Here is a 15,473-nt window from a genome sequence, read left to right as displayed (position 1 = left end):
CAAAGGCCTTATCTTGAGGGAACAATAGCAATCATCTGTTAAAATCCAATTCAAATGATTGAATCTTGTCCTCAGCCAGAGGGTGTATGCTGAAGTCTCTGGGTGTCCATAGGAATGCAATCATTTGCCATTATGGAAGAGAATGGGAAATGTTCATTCAATGTCTTTGGGTACAATTATGTTATTATTCATTTAGCTGTTACAACTATTTAATCTATACTTCAAAGTGGAATGCTGAGGAACACTCGATCAGATTTTCAGGCGACCGTTCGTCCGTTTTTTGTGGTATGCTAGTCTAATGTTGAAAGTGAAGAGGTTACTCGCCATACGAAAATTCTCATACGACAGAATACAACTTTGGAAGTGACGTAATATGGAATTGTTTTGTAGGTATTCTTTAATTTCTGAGCATGCGTAGTCTTGCTCTTACGATTTATTCCGATGAAAACCGTACTGATTAAACAAAAATCGGATGTTGTGTTCACGTACGATTAAAGTTTTATAGTCTGCACATCCAGCTTTTGTCGTACGAAAAATCAGAATCGGCTGTCGAAGGCACCGTACTAGCGATCCGAAAATCAGCAGAACATTCATCGGACGAAATTTTACTTCCGATTTTGTATCGTGTACGGGGCTTAACAGCAAGGATGAACAAACCTCCCACTGCAGGATATTGTATTCTGATCATCACTGGCTCTTTTGCCGCGTACACACGAGCGGACTTCTCCTCAGACTGAACTCCAAAGGACTTTTCCACAGAGTTCCGACGAAACGGACTTGCCTACACATGATCCCACCAAAGTCCAATCGTTTTGAACGTGATGACGTACGACCAGACTAGAAAAGGAAGTTCAATAGCCAGTAGCCAATAGCTGCCCTTGCGTCTTTTTCGGTCTGTCGGACTAGCATACAGACGAACGTTTTTTTCTATAGGAATCGAGTCCGTCGGAAATATTTGAAACATGTTCTACTTCTAAGGACCGTCAGATTTTATACAGACTCATACAGCATACTCTTGTCCCTGTGCATGGATTGGGCCTAGCCATTGTGAATAATGGCTGGACATGCTTGTGAGAGCAGCAATTATTCCTTATGGCTAGGCTTGGTGTCTGTGTAATGTTGCCCATTCTCTACCAGAATTTTGTTTTTAAAAAAATGTGTTCGCTTTTTTACTTGTTAGTGGGGTCAAATTGATGTTCACTTTCAACTTCAGTGACTAGAATTTTGTTTTTTAACTACTTTACTTTAACTACTTGACCAGCTGCTGTCGTTATACGGCGGCAGGTTGGCTCCCCTTCGCGAATCGCCGTAGCTGTACAGCAGCCGCTTTAAGGGATATAGGAGGCGCACGTCCGCCACGTGACGTTGGAGCCGATGCGTGTAGTCGGCGGCCCGTGAACGCTTCTGAGAGAGACAGAACGGGGATCTGTCAATGTAAACAGACAGAACAGACAGATCCTCGTTCTGTCAAGTAGAGAGCGATCTGCTGTTACTAGTAATCAGGAACAGCGATCTCTCTCTATGCCCTGTCAGTCCACTCCCCCCACAGTTAAAAACACCTCCCTAGGACACACTTAACCCCTTGGTCGCCCCCTAGTGTTAACCCCTTACCTGCCAGTGACATTTATACAGTATATACTGTACATATACTGTACATATACTTTATACATTTATATCAGTGGCTATTTTTAGCTCTGATCGCTGTATAAATGTCAGTGGTCCCAAAAAAGTGTCCAATCTGTCAGCCGCAATGTCGCAATCCTGCTAAAAATCGCAGATCACCACCATTACTAGTTTAAAAAAAAATGTAAAAAAAAATTAAAATGTCATAAATCTATTCCCTATTTTGTAGACGATATAACTTTTGCGCAAACCAAACAATCTACGCTTATTGCGATTTACCTTTAACTATGTAGCAGAAGGGCCTGCCAGGTTGTATACAAATTGATAGTGTTTAGGTTTGACCTCATATTTATAGTTTTGGTAAATCTAAAGGAAAATTGCACAAGAGCATTGTATAATGTATGTCCAGTCTAAGCTGGAGTCAGTGATTGTTAGCACTCTTCAGCCTTGTAAACACTGTCTGGCCAGGCACATGAGTCCACATCTGAGGTCTGAGGTCTGTTTTTCTATAATGGGGGGGAGGTAGTCCCAAAGTAAATTTACACTTTAAATCTCCGCTGCTGAACCATGTGGCTGTCATATGACACTAAAAACCTTAATCTCCAAAGCTAACACACCAGGATAAGGATATTTATTTTAAAAAAGTGATAGTTTCTGCTTAATCCAATGAGGTTTAAAAATGACAGACATGTGGCTAAAATAAAGGTAGATAGCCATGTGTTAACAATTTCTGATTTGCATTTGGTGCAAAAAGTAAAATCCAAAGCATAGAAACCTATAGCAGCCATTTAGCAATCATATGGTATTTTAACAACAAATAACTATAACATAACTAATAAGCCAGTGTTCATGCACATGCATGTATTGGCGCATATAATGTAAAATAAGGCCATATTTCGGGGGCCAGATGACACGGGTGCTGCGTACAGCTGCCTGTACAAATAAATGACAGGATATGGCTATATGTGGATATAAGCAGCTCACAGCATAAACATGTGCCATGTGCCTGTACACATATATATGTTTACGCTTGGAGCTGTGTATACCTGCATACAGCCGTATCCTGTACTTAATTTGTATAGGGTGCTTAATGCAACACCTGTGGTTCCCAGATGCCAAAATATGGGCAATCAGTATCTTACATTATAAGTCCCTATAGGCTCATGTGTATGGGCCCTACAATCTGATTGGTTGTTTTATTATGGGCTGCTGCTCTTTATTGCTCTTTCTACATCCTGGATGTATATTAAAGCACCATTATAAAGTAAATCTCTATTTCTATCACTCAGGAAGACTCCAGCTGTAGAGAAACATGTCCTGACTTGTTGACCCTTTTCTGTTGGGGCTTGTAGTTCTGAGGCAGCTGGAAAGCCACAGAAGCTACAATTATGACCTGAGATCCAATAAATGTGGATTTGTACTCGGGCAAGCAAGACGCACATTTTTTTGCACATATAAAAAAAAAAAAAAAAAAAAACACACGCTTAAAATGCACAATTAAAAAACGCTTGAAGCTCAAAAAGATGCATGACCTTCTTTGCCATGTTTGCTACACGTAGGGGTCAGCTCTTTATGTAACAATGCACATATACGCCACACCTGACATCGCACAACAGGGTGCATGGTGGCTTTAATTAATGCTCTCTTCTATTAATTATGACAGCGCTATAAAAGTACCTGTAATAAAATCAATAAGGCAAAATATCCAATATTATTTAAACGTTTATAATATTTCATCATGTTAATGGAAGACATTTCCTTCTATTAGTGTTTCTGATATTAAGTGTTCTTAAACCAGTTTTGTGTTTCTCCCAATCTGATGTAATGCATGCTGTAGATTGGCAGCAGACTGTGCTGGAAGGTGAGATCATCCTGCGGTCCTGATGCAATTGCTCTTTGTTGTTACAATGAGGGCGCTGCAGTTATCTTTGTAACCGCTGGAGGCAGCAGAGGACACATGTGTTTCCCATCAGCTGAGATACGTGCGGAGCAGAGTGTGCGCTCCATTCCCATAGACAGTACAGGCTGGGTGATATCTCCGGGGACAGGGGACAAAGAGTGCACAACAGTACATGCACATCACACCCACATCCCTCCACATGTACTCAGCTGAGCAGATCAACTATGTGGCTTTCACTGCTCAACAAATATCTGCTAAAAATACATTCTCTGCTGATATTGAGGTAGAAACAGTAACCACATTGAACATGTACATTATGTACTTATTTCACATGCGGTGGTGTATTTTAACACCTATAGTGCAAACTGCAATATATATATATATATATATATATATATATATATATATATATATATATATATATATATATACACTACTATTAAAAAGAATAATAAAATAAAATACAAAATTCTTTTTTTACATACTGCTATATATATATTTGTAAGTGTAAGGAGCAGAGGATCGGGTAAGGCTGGCCATACATTATACAATTTTCTTATTCAATTTTCTTTAGATTAACCTTTTAACTATGTAGTGCAAGGGCCTGCCTGATTACATACAAATTAAAAGTGTTTAGGTTTGACCTCCTATTTTATGGTTTTGGTAAATCTAAAGGAAAATTGTACAAGAAGATAGTATAATGCATACCTCCCAGCTGTCCCTGATTTTGAGGCACTGTCCCTCTTTCCTCCTTGTTTGTCCCTCATTTTGGTCTGATCTATATAGTTGTATATAAACTTCACTACTTATCTATCATAAAGTGTTTCCCAGTGCTAAACCTTTTTAAATGGCTTCATATGTAAATTCCAAAAACCAATATAAAGGAATAGTAGTGGTAGGAAAAGCACTTGCGGGTTTAACTAAACATTTTTTTTGTACAATTCTCCTTTAAGTATGCCTGCATTACTAATAGGAGTCCCTCATTCCCATTTTAGAACATTGGGATGTATGTATAATGTATGGCCAACCTAAGATTTTTTTTTCCCTCTCCTCTACACAAAGCAAGGAATCAATCCTTGCAGTGGTGCTGTTGTGATGGACCGACCAGGAGTGTGTGTATTGTGTAATAACAATGCCAGTGGTGGTGCAGCCCCACTGCAAGGGATCATTTTACATTTTCCTGGAATTGGGCTTTAACAAAGGGAAATACAGTGGGGTTAATTTACTAAAATTGGTGCAAAATTTGGAGCAGCTGTGCATGGGAGCCAATCAGCTTCTAAATTCAGCTTGTTCAATTAAGCTTGGACAAATAAACTGGAAGCTGATTGGTTTCTATGCAGAGCTGCACCAGATTTTGCAATCTCCAGTTTCAGTAAATCAACCCCACCATTTTCTTTAGAGTAAATGTCGGCGCATCTTATGCGTGCCAAATCAACAATGCCATTACATGTGTTGTTGCGCCAGCCACAATAAATCACACTAACCTCTTGCCGCTGCTGCCCTTTAAGAGGCTGTTAGCGCCAGGAGACAGAGGTGGGCTTCCCAGTCATGTGCCTGCTGTGGTTGGCTGTCACAGCAATCACATGATCGGAAGCTGCCAATTGTAAATAATGATGGGGAGCTGTCCTCGACTGCTCAGTAACTGTGCTGAGAGCACGCAGTAAGTATGCTCTTAGTACAGATGTGCAGCAGCTCATAAGGCCCACCTACCCTGCTGCATATATGAATATGGCTGGTAGACATGTGCAGGTTGTTTCGTTACAAATTGGTTTTCGGACTAAATTCGGCATATTCATTAATTCGGGAGCATCCGAATGAACGAAAGACTCTTGTGATGAATGCGTACGAAAACGAATTGTTAGAAAGAACACAAATCTGAAAATACAAAAATCTGAAAGAACAAAAAACGATTCAACCTACGATTTTAGCAAATCTATTACATTCGGATAATTTAGTTTTTCGTTCTTTCCTACTATTTATTATTGCTGAACATAAAGAAATATTCATATTTCTTTTGAATATATTTGAATTTATTTGATTGTCGGATGAGCAGTGTTAGTGTGCTATCTCTGGCCAATGAGGTTGTCCCTTATTCCCTTGTGTGTATTTCTATGTTAGGCTGCCTTCCATCCAGAGTCCAGACAGGGTGTGGCGGGCCGGTGGCACTGTTTTGTTGGATTATTCGAAGTAACGAATGCCGCATCTAAACGAATGGAACGGAATAAATACGAATGCATCCGAAATGACAAATTATCCGAAGTAACGTATGCCGCATCTAGAGGGATGGAACGCAATGAACGTATCAGAAGTTACGAATGATCCAAATTACCGAATGTCGATCATAGCGAATGATCCGATAAATGAAACTAAACAATTTTTTCGGTAGTGCACATGTCTAATGGCTGGTGGAAACTGGATAAGAGTGAATTATTTTATTGTCTGATAGTGTTCACCAAAAAATAATCAAATACTGGCTCCACAATTTGAAATTTGCTCTAAAATGTGCACCATGAGCATAGTGGTGTAGGGAGGAGGGGTGGACAGTGAAGAGCGGGAGTGCAGGAGGAGGAGGAGAGGTGGATGTGTATGGGCAGGTAGCACACTATTACCAGATAACAAATTATTTATTATTAAATTGTCCTGTAACACTTTTTTTATTTCAAAGCATGTACTGTATCTCCAACACACTATGGATCTTCAAGACAACAGTGCTGCCTATCAGTGTCACCTACCAGTGCCTACCAGTGCCACCTATAGGTGCCGCTTATCGGTGCCCATCAGTGCTCATCAGTGCCACCTATCAATGCCCATTAGTGCCGCCTTATCAGTGCCTATCAGCGTAGCCTCATCAGTGCACATCCGTGAAGGAGAAAAATTACCGGTTTTCAAAATGTTATAACAAACTATGAAACAGTTTTGTTTTTTTTCAAAATGTTCGATTCTTTTTTGTTTTATTTAGCAAAAAATAAAAAACCCAGCAGCAATTAAATACCACCAAAAGAAAGCTCTATCTGTGTGAAAAAAATGATAAAAACTTCATTTGGGTAAATGTAGCATGACCGCGCAATTGTCATTCAAAGAGTGAAATCGCTGAAAGCTGAAAATTGGTCTGGGCAGGAAGAGGGTTTACGTGCCCAGTAAGCAAGTGGTTAATGTCCTATGTCCAATAGCATGCTCCAAAAGAATCAAATTGTTAAATAAAGGACAGTGATGATGCATCAGGTATGATAATTGTTTCATGAAGTTTAGAGGATAGTCATATCTCAATGTTAGTGGCACTTCTGATGATTAGTCCCCCTGTGTCCTGTTCAGTACAGACCTCCAGGTGGTGTGTTGGAATACAGCAAAAGACTTAAGGCTCGTTTGTGGTGGGAGGAGAAACAGTAAAAATAGGCAGTTGAGCCGCGTTTTTAAACACACGTAAATGCGTGCAAATGCACATGAACATGAGAAAAAGCATGGAACTGCAACTCAGTAAAGAAAATGTTGAAATAAATGACATAATCATTTCAAAACATGCATCACTCACAGTGAACGCAGAGATTGTGGTATAAATGAGTTCTACGGCCCCGTGCACGCTTAGCGTATTGGAATCTGGGGCAGAATCATGTGACTCTGCCCGTGATTCCAGAATCGCAGCAAAAAGTGGAACGTGATTGCGGTGCCATTATTATTTTTCAATAGCACCCTTAAACGCAGTACGATTTTGCTGCAAATGCCGTGTGACAAAATGCCTGAAAATTACAGCAAAACACGCAATGCCAAAGCGCCAGACTCAGTGCCAAAATGTGGTACATGATCTTTTTTGGAGCGAAGGGAAGCCCATTGACAATGAATGGTGCAGCTAAAAACAACGCACCACGAAATCACGTAAGAAATCATAAAAAGCGTGGCTCGGTAGCCGGGCCTAAAAGCGGAGAAAAAATAGACCTGAGATGCCTTCAAAAATGCACGGCAGTGAAGTGCATTGATGTGAGCACTCTCTCGATAATGTTGCCTTCAATTACGTGTTTCAGAATGTTCTGACATGCACACTAAGGCCTCATGCACACTGGATGTTTTTACAGCTGTTGTTTTTGGCTTCAAACTTTTTTTGTGCAGTCTTTAAACTCCCCACCATGTTATCCTATGGGGGTTATTTGCGAAAGGCAAATCCACTTTGCGCTATAAGTGCACTTGGAAGTGCAGTCGCTGTAGTTCTGAGGGGGACATGCAAGGAAAATAAAAAACAGCATTTTTGCTTGTACATGATTAGATGATAAAATCAGCAGAGCTTCCCCTCATTTCAGATCTTCCCCTCAGATCTAAAGCGACTGCACTTCCAAGTGGACTTGCAGTGCAAAGTGGATTTGCCTTTAGCAAATCAACCCCCATAGGCTGTTATCAGTCGTTTTTGGCAGGGACGTTTTCTAGCTTTTTTTTTTGGGAGTATAGTTTTGCTAAAAAAATAAAAAATAAAAAGCTAAAAAATGCTACAGCTAAAAAATGAAAAAAATGACAAAAAAAAGCTACAGTAAATACCCTACTACAAAAATGATGAAAAACTCACTCTACAGCTACATCTTTCTACATCTAATGTTACTGGCTTTTTTTTATAACGTCCAGTGTGCATGAGGCCTAAAATGTGAATGCATGAATGGGGCTTAAAGGCTCATTTGCACCCACGGGTATGTATTAAAGTGTGCGCAACATGCGCAGTGGTGTACTTTGTGCACACACGCCACTGCAGTACTTGCCTCCCCCCCCTTTCTTTAAAACTTCTATTTAATTTTAAGGCCGCACGATGAGATACTTTATAGTAAGTCGGAATATACTTTGCAAAAATTCCACACGACCAATTTTCATTTCTTAGCACCTGCATTGGTGTGAGCTGAAGCAACACAACGTAACACAAATTGCCTGGTGTATGTGCTGGGGCTGCTGTCCAATGGGGCCGCTGTGAATGAAGGCCGTTCTTTTTGTGCATTTGCGTTCATCATATGACCGCAGTGAATCGCACGACTTTACTTTAGCAGGGTCAAGGCGGACCATCAATGCGGCTTGCTCAATAGTCCTAAAGATGTTTTATTGTACACCGCGGGACTTGTTTGGCACAGGACAGAAGAGTTTACCAGGGTGGCATTTTTCTTTTCCTAAGTCAACAACTCCTGATCCTGGAGGACTGATCATAAAGTTTTTATTGTAACTGTACTGTCTCCCTTTCTATTGTAAAGCGCTGCGCAGACTGTTGGCGCTATATAAATCCTGTGCAATAATAATAATAATTCATTCATAATATAAAGATTGCCTGCCTGACCTGTCATGTCTTTTTTATTTACTTTTATTTATTTATTTTACATAGATCTCTAACAATAAAGTATATAGATTTCAGTGATTGATTAGATTTGATGATTAGACTAGAATGAGAAGAAAAACATGTTGATCAGACTTATCTAGGGGGAGGGGGGGGACGAGCTTAGAATAATAATAAAAAAAAAAGTACAAAGCGATGCTAAAGGGATGACTGCAGTGAAGTACAGAATTGATGTAGTGAGATGCCTTTGTCTCCCATCCTCCTCCTCCTACAATAAACACTCTCCCTTTAACACTGTCTCCGGGGCTGTCTGTCCCAACTGTAAAAGGGGGGAGGGTCTTAAAGCCGCTGTAACCGGGCAGGAAAGAACGCTGTGGACGTGCGCTGATTTTTCATAGGCTCGCACAACAAGTAGGCGTTCCCCGTGGGCTCATTCTCAGGTCGAGCCCCCGTGCGGGGGGCGTGGCCGCGCGGCGTGTGTATATAAGCGGATTGTAGGAGTCGGACGATGCCAGTGCCAGGGATGGTCACTCGCGTTCGTGTGCTGAGCGGTGGTGGGTTGACACGGCTGCAGGCGCACGGGTTTTAAGCACTTAATTCAACTTTATTTTCTGCCTAGCAAGTTTTATCCTTTGTTCCTTTACCCGAAGTTCTCCCTCTAACAGCACTGTGAGTATGACTTTGTATTTGCATGAACGTTGTCACTTGTTTATGTAGTTCTTAGCTTTGGCTGTCCTAGGATGTATAGCTAATATATAGATTGTTCAATCGATCCAGTGCGATCAATTAGACTTGCTGTGATTTAGGATTTTTGTTGGTCGTTATTTGACTGCAAACCTAACCTAGTAAACAATAAGAGCGCAGAGCGCAGCGAGGGGGTGGGTTGCAGAGTAAGTCATGGATGTTCAGCAGCTTGTTGACATGTCTCTAGTTAATCCTGGCTTTGATAAGAGGTCATGATCCATATGATGACAGCTGACCTTCTTCTTTCTTTGTTCCTTGCAGTGATTTCTACTTGTTTTGCACAAGCCCTCCAGAGAACCAACCATGCCAGCCCGAGGTGGTATGTTCTATGCTGTGCCCTTCTCCCTGCCCCCTCCCATCATTGAGGAGGAACCCATGGAAGTGGATCCCAAAGACCTGTGGGATGGGAAGTGTAAGGACTTGTCCGAACGCTGTTCCAGTCTATCCAACTCTGACTGTGAATCCCTCACCAGTAGTGGCTCCTTCTCTGATTCCTCATCCGATTCCTCGTCCGAGTCATTGTCTGATTGTGGTAAGTTGATTTCTTCTTCTGAACGCATTGTTAATCATTATGCACCTTTATTGGTCTGTAGCCTTTATACTGCTGGTACAGATAGTAGTTTTGTTCTAGCACTATCTTTGTTGGTTATGATGTTTTGACGTGAGTTGACTCTATAGTGGTAAATGGCTTTAGTTTCGTCTGGTGCCTGGACAATACGTCAACTAGTACTTTTATGACTTTTTCCTGTTTCTAGTGTTTAAATGAATATCTACTAGTATTTGTATTTAACTTTTTTGCCTAGATCTAGGTTTCCTCTAGAGGTTACCAGGGGTTCCTTGAGCATTTTCTGCCCCTCCAATGAGTTCCCACTAACATCGTTAATCTTTTTAGCTATCTATAAGGGGGGGGGTGTGTCCTTCTTCCCCCTGACCATCACACTAATGTAGCATGAGTTGTAGTTATAGTAATTTATCAGGGGAGATTGGGGAAAGTTGTTTTAACGGTTTCTCTGTGCTGAAAACGTTGAGAGGCTGACCTGGATGAATACTTCCACTTCTAGTATTGTGGCTTATACATATACCCCCCCCCCCCTTTTAATGTCTAGATGAATACTTTTTCAATAGTATTAATGTAACTACTTTCTTTGTTTCCTGCAGATTTTGATGAAATTGACAACATTTCAATACCTGATTCAGACCTTCTCGTTGACCCTGAAGGTGAGCAGCTTTGTCCGAGTCTCCTCAAGATGATCAAACGTAGCCTGAACAAAGCCAACATTAACTCTTTGAGATGCTCCAAGCTGATCCTTCCAGATGACCTCCTCTGCCACTTGGGCCAAGAATTGATCCACTTGGCATACAGCGAGCCTTGTGGACTTCGGGGTGCACTTATTGACCTTTGTGTGGAAAACAGCAAGGCCTGCCACACAGTGGCCCAGCTAGAGGTTGACCCATGCGTAGTTCCTACTTTCCAGCTAACCGTTCTGTTCAAGTTGGACTCTAGGTTGTGGCCAAGAATTCAGGGACTCTTTAGCACTAAACCTGTCCCTGGGTCTGGACATTCTCTGAAACTTAGCCCAGGATTCAAAGTCCTGAAGAAGAAACTGTATAGTTCTGAAGAACTTATTGTTGAAGAATGCTGAGTAAAAGTCCAAGAAGAACAGTTTGGAAAAACTTATTGAGCGTTTGTAGAATGTAAAGACTTGTATGCCTGTTATGCGGGGTACTGCAATTACATGAAGTTTAAAGTGGGGCTTTTAGATTTTTTTTTTTTTTTTTTTTTTTTTTTTTCTGTAAGGTGACAAATGTGTTTTATTTTTTTTACCCCTGCCAATTGTTTGGTACCACTTGGGTTAACCTGCCTACTTCCAAATTTAGTGAGCAACATTTGCTGTGCTTTTTTACACTGGTATGGAGAAGCTCCAATCCAGAGGGGGGGTTTAAGTCTTACATGAGCTTCAGTTAGGGTTGCAAATATCAATTTGCAGTGGAATGCACACAAAGTATTGAAGGTTTTTACATTAAGTGCAATGGGGAGGTTTTTTTTTTTTTCTTTCTTTGGCAGCTGGTCTGCACTAAAGGGTGGTTTTACTTTACCTCTTATAGAGGATGAATTGTCATAATTGATTTAAAAAAGTACATCTTTGCTATCAGAGACCACTTTATGTTTTTTCCTCACTACTGATTCAATGGCAGCTAGAAGAGATGTGCATTTGTTTCCCAGTAGCTCTATTTCAGAAAAGTGTGGAAAGCACTAGTATTCATTCAGATGTCTCTGTATTCTGACATGCTACTTTCATATTGTTTACATTGCTATAATTCACTTGATGTTCAAGTACAAAATCCACAAAATGTGCCTTTTTTTATTTTTACTTTTCTAATAAACCAGGAAATAGTTAACCTGTGGTGGTTTTCCTTGTTTTCCAAATTGCATTTTTAACGCGGTGGGGACAGATACAGTGCTCTCCTATACTTTGTGAAGGTTCTCATGTATCTGGTCATACTGGGGGAGATTTACTAAGACTGAAAAGTGCAAATCTAATGCAGCTTTACATAGAAACCAAACAGCTTCCAGGTTTTATTGTCAAAGCTTAATTGAACAAGCTGAAGTTAGAAGCTGATTGGTTGCCATGCACAACTGCTCCAGTTTCTCCCTGTTTTATATCTAGTAGCTTATTGTATTCAACTGGACTTTTTAAAGACCTTTTCATGGCTTGGAAAGCTCCAGAACAAGTCAAGCTAGATATGACCAACTTTCCAATGGTATCTTCTAATGCTGGCTATACACTGAGTTCCGTCCTGAGAGCACATTCATAAGTCCAACAAACAAAGATAGCCTAGGTTTACAATTAGTGCAATAAATTACTATAATCTGTTATAAACCAATTTCATACAAATAATACATGGTGAAGTGTAGATAGTGCAAAGTACACAGAATCATGACCACTAGACCTGTGAACTAACTCACATGATTGGACATACAAAGCTATGTTTGTAATTTGTTGGTTTGCAACTTGAAGGTTGGTAATTAGGGGAATAATTGTATAGCAGTGGCTTCTATTGCCAAAAAACTGGATTATAAGGATAAATCTAAACAATCAATTTAATATCCAATCTGGCCCCGACATTACATAGGAGATTCTGGAATCCGATTGTATAGTGGGTGATATTTGAAGTTAAACCCAATGAAGACTGGTCAATGCATTACTTTCTTGGCGTGAGATCCATGATGCATGGCATGGTCTTGACTCTATCGTTCTAAGAAAAGATTAAGCCTTTGCTACACATCCCTTATATGAGGCGTTCTTACTAAAGCCAAATAGCTGTAGAAGGCCACAAATCAGGGTCTCTCTTAAGGTCCCCTGGTTTGGCATCCTTTAGACCCTGAGCCTCTCCTGGCCACATTCAATCCAAACCAGGAGGTTAATTCTTAGGCTTCTTGCATGCTGGGATTTTTCCCTGGTGTGGGTAGAAGGCATCGGTTCAGCCCCACTTCTAGCAGCCTGTAATACCCAGAGGCTGTTAGCTGCTGTGGCTGGACGGTGCACTGACTGATACCAATGTTTAGGGCAGTATGTGCCCAGGAATAAATGTCCAGAATACACTATTGTAATAGCAGATAGATAGAGATCTATCTATCTAAATTTTTTTTTTTTTTTATCTGTCAGACTTGCCTGTTCTGTGCAGTAGTTTTGCACAATGCAGCCCCGATCCTCTTTCTCAAGTCCCCTGCTGGCCCCTCCCTCCTGCCAAGTGTCCCCATAGCAAGCAGTTTGCTATGTGAGCTCCTAAGTTACTGCTCTCTCCTAATTGGCTCACTGGCTGTGATTGACAGTTGCGGGTCTCAGCCAATAAGGAAGAGACCCGGGAGAGCAGCTGCTCTCGTGCACATCGATTGGGGGGGGGGGGCTGCTGCACTCATGTTTTTGAATAGTGCAAATGCTTGTTGCCTGGCTCTCTTGATCCAGGTTTGATTCACTGTATGCTAAGGATGTCTGATTTTCCTGTTATGCATTCTTGTGGCTCAAAGTACTGACACCGGTGGGTCAGAATGCCAACCAGGCAACTAGAATTTTCAGTAGAAAGTCCAAAAATGTTTGTTTTCAGTGGATCAAGCATAAAATATTGATGCCAGAAGGTCAGGCAAGTAGCATTTTTAGAACAAGGCCAGAAAAATGTGTACGCTTCAGTCATTGAAGCAAAGGCATAAGCCTTAAAGCTAATATGGTCCCTGCAGAAGTTGCCCCAGTTCAAATAGTTCTAGTTTAATCCATACATTTTGAATCCATCAACTCTGTTAAAGGTATCCTGTACTAAGGGAATATGCAGGCTGACCTCTTCCCATGAAAATGCTAGTTGCCTGGCTGTCATATTGATCTGCAGACTTCAACAAATGCTGGTCAGGCAAGCTTGTTCTAAGTCAATGATTTAAAGTATCAGAGGCATCTATAAATTTATGGCAGCCTGCATATTTCTATCAATACATACTAGTATATGTATATTAGATGTTAATGGCATGCATGGTACAAAATGTGTAATTGTCACCAAGGAGATAATCAGCTTTCCCAGACACCATAGAACCCCCCCCCCCCCCGATGATATCTTTATCTGCTTTTCTCTCCAGAAAGATGGTGCCATCTTTGTTCAGGCATCATCCAGGGTCAGCATTTTCTCTTGGAATGTGATTCTGGCACAGAAATGACATATTGGTGTAAATCCTGGTGCCTGTGCTGTTTTTGGTTGTGTTTGCAAATGTCTGTCACACATCAGCCCTTGTTGCAGCCTCTTACCTTTTGACTTGCTGCAATCTTAGGCTGGATTCACACCTATGTATATTGCAGATTTGCAATACAGAACGTGTGCCATAGGAAACCATGTTAAATGGACTGTAGTGCAAATCTGCAAAAAGCACTAAAACTGCATAGGTGTGAATCCTATCCAGCCTTATAGTGTAGGAGTCTGATCACTTTGGTAGGGTATAGTGAGGAAATGCTTCCTCCTGGCTGCAGCAGACTGACAACATCATCTAATCCTATGGAAAGTCACTGGGCTGGAGCTCAAAGGCATATTTTTAATTATAACAGGTACAGCATTATGGAAAAAACTATACTGTGGCTGTATGTTGGGGCAGGTCTATTCATGTAGATGTTACTAATAAGTCCACTTTAAGGATAAGGAACTTTTGTCGGTAAAGGATGCTTATTATTCTCTTGCAGCTTAGAAATGGAGCAATAATTGCAAATGATGCTATGGGGAGTATAACTTCTAATTATATGCAGTGGTAGTTTTAGTGTATTTTAGAGTGTAATGTACCCCTTCAATAAATGACTGTTTATAATAATATAGTTTGGATTCTGCCTCTCTTGATGTTCTAATGTCCCTAAAATGTACAGTGGGGGTTACATTATTCCACCTATAAAACAGCGGGACCATATGTGCAGATCTATATAAAGCTGATGTAAGCAGAGATGTTCTGCATGCAGGAGGTCTGGGTCTGGAACACGCTCATTTCTTTTTTGGTTAAAACTGTGGAAGTTGAGATGAGTGCTGTCCAAAGGAGAATCCAGTGAATATGGAGGAATTGGGGGGGGGGGGGGGAGGGGGCAGGTGGGTCTCCCAAGTCTTACATAAGCCGCCATGCCATGTCATTATATACCTTATAGCAGGGATATGCAATTAGCGGACCTCCAGCTGTTGCAAAACTACAAGTCCCATCATTCCTCTGTCTCTGGGTGCCATGCTTGTGGCTGTCAGAGTCTTAATATGCCTCATGGGAGTTGTAGTTCTGCAACAGCTGGAGGTCCGCTAATTGCATATCCCTGCTTTATAGCATACTTCAGCTGAAGTACATATACAGTGTCGCTTTGTTTCCTGGAATCTTTTAAATGGTCAGTAGTAGGGATGCACCGATAC

At 40.9% G+C, this 15,473-nt stretch overlaps 1 protein-coding gene across 1 annotated transcript; it reads left to right on the top strand.

Moving 5' to 3' along the window:
* The first annotated feature begins 9,303 nt into the window (after nt 1–9,303).
* On the top strand, nt 9,304–11,960 carry DDIT4 (DNA damage inducible transcript 4). The gene is made up of 3 exons (XM_073596561.1): nt 9,304–9,485; nt 9,822–10,092; nt 10,719–11,960. Exons 2-3 carry the CDS (start codon nt 9,864–9,866, stop codon nt 11,201–11,203), a joined length of 714 nt encoding a protein of 237 aa, XP_073452662.1. The 5' UTR covers nt 9,304–9,485; nt 9,822–9,863; the 3' UTR covers nt 11,204–11,960.
* The last annotated feature ends 3,513 nt before the right edge of the window (nt 11,961–15,473 follow it).

This window comes from Aquarana catesbeiana, linkage group LG08, assembly GCF_042186555.1.
Source record: "Aquarana catesbeiana isolate 2022-GZ linkage group LG08, ASM4218655v1, whole genome shotgun sequence".
NCBI lineage: Eukaryota > Metazoa > Chordata > Amphibia > Anura > Ranidae > Aquarana > Aquarana catesbeiana.
The sequence above is the reverse complement of the archived record's forward strand: the minus strand, read 5'-3'. Positions and strand labels throughout refer to the sequence as shown.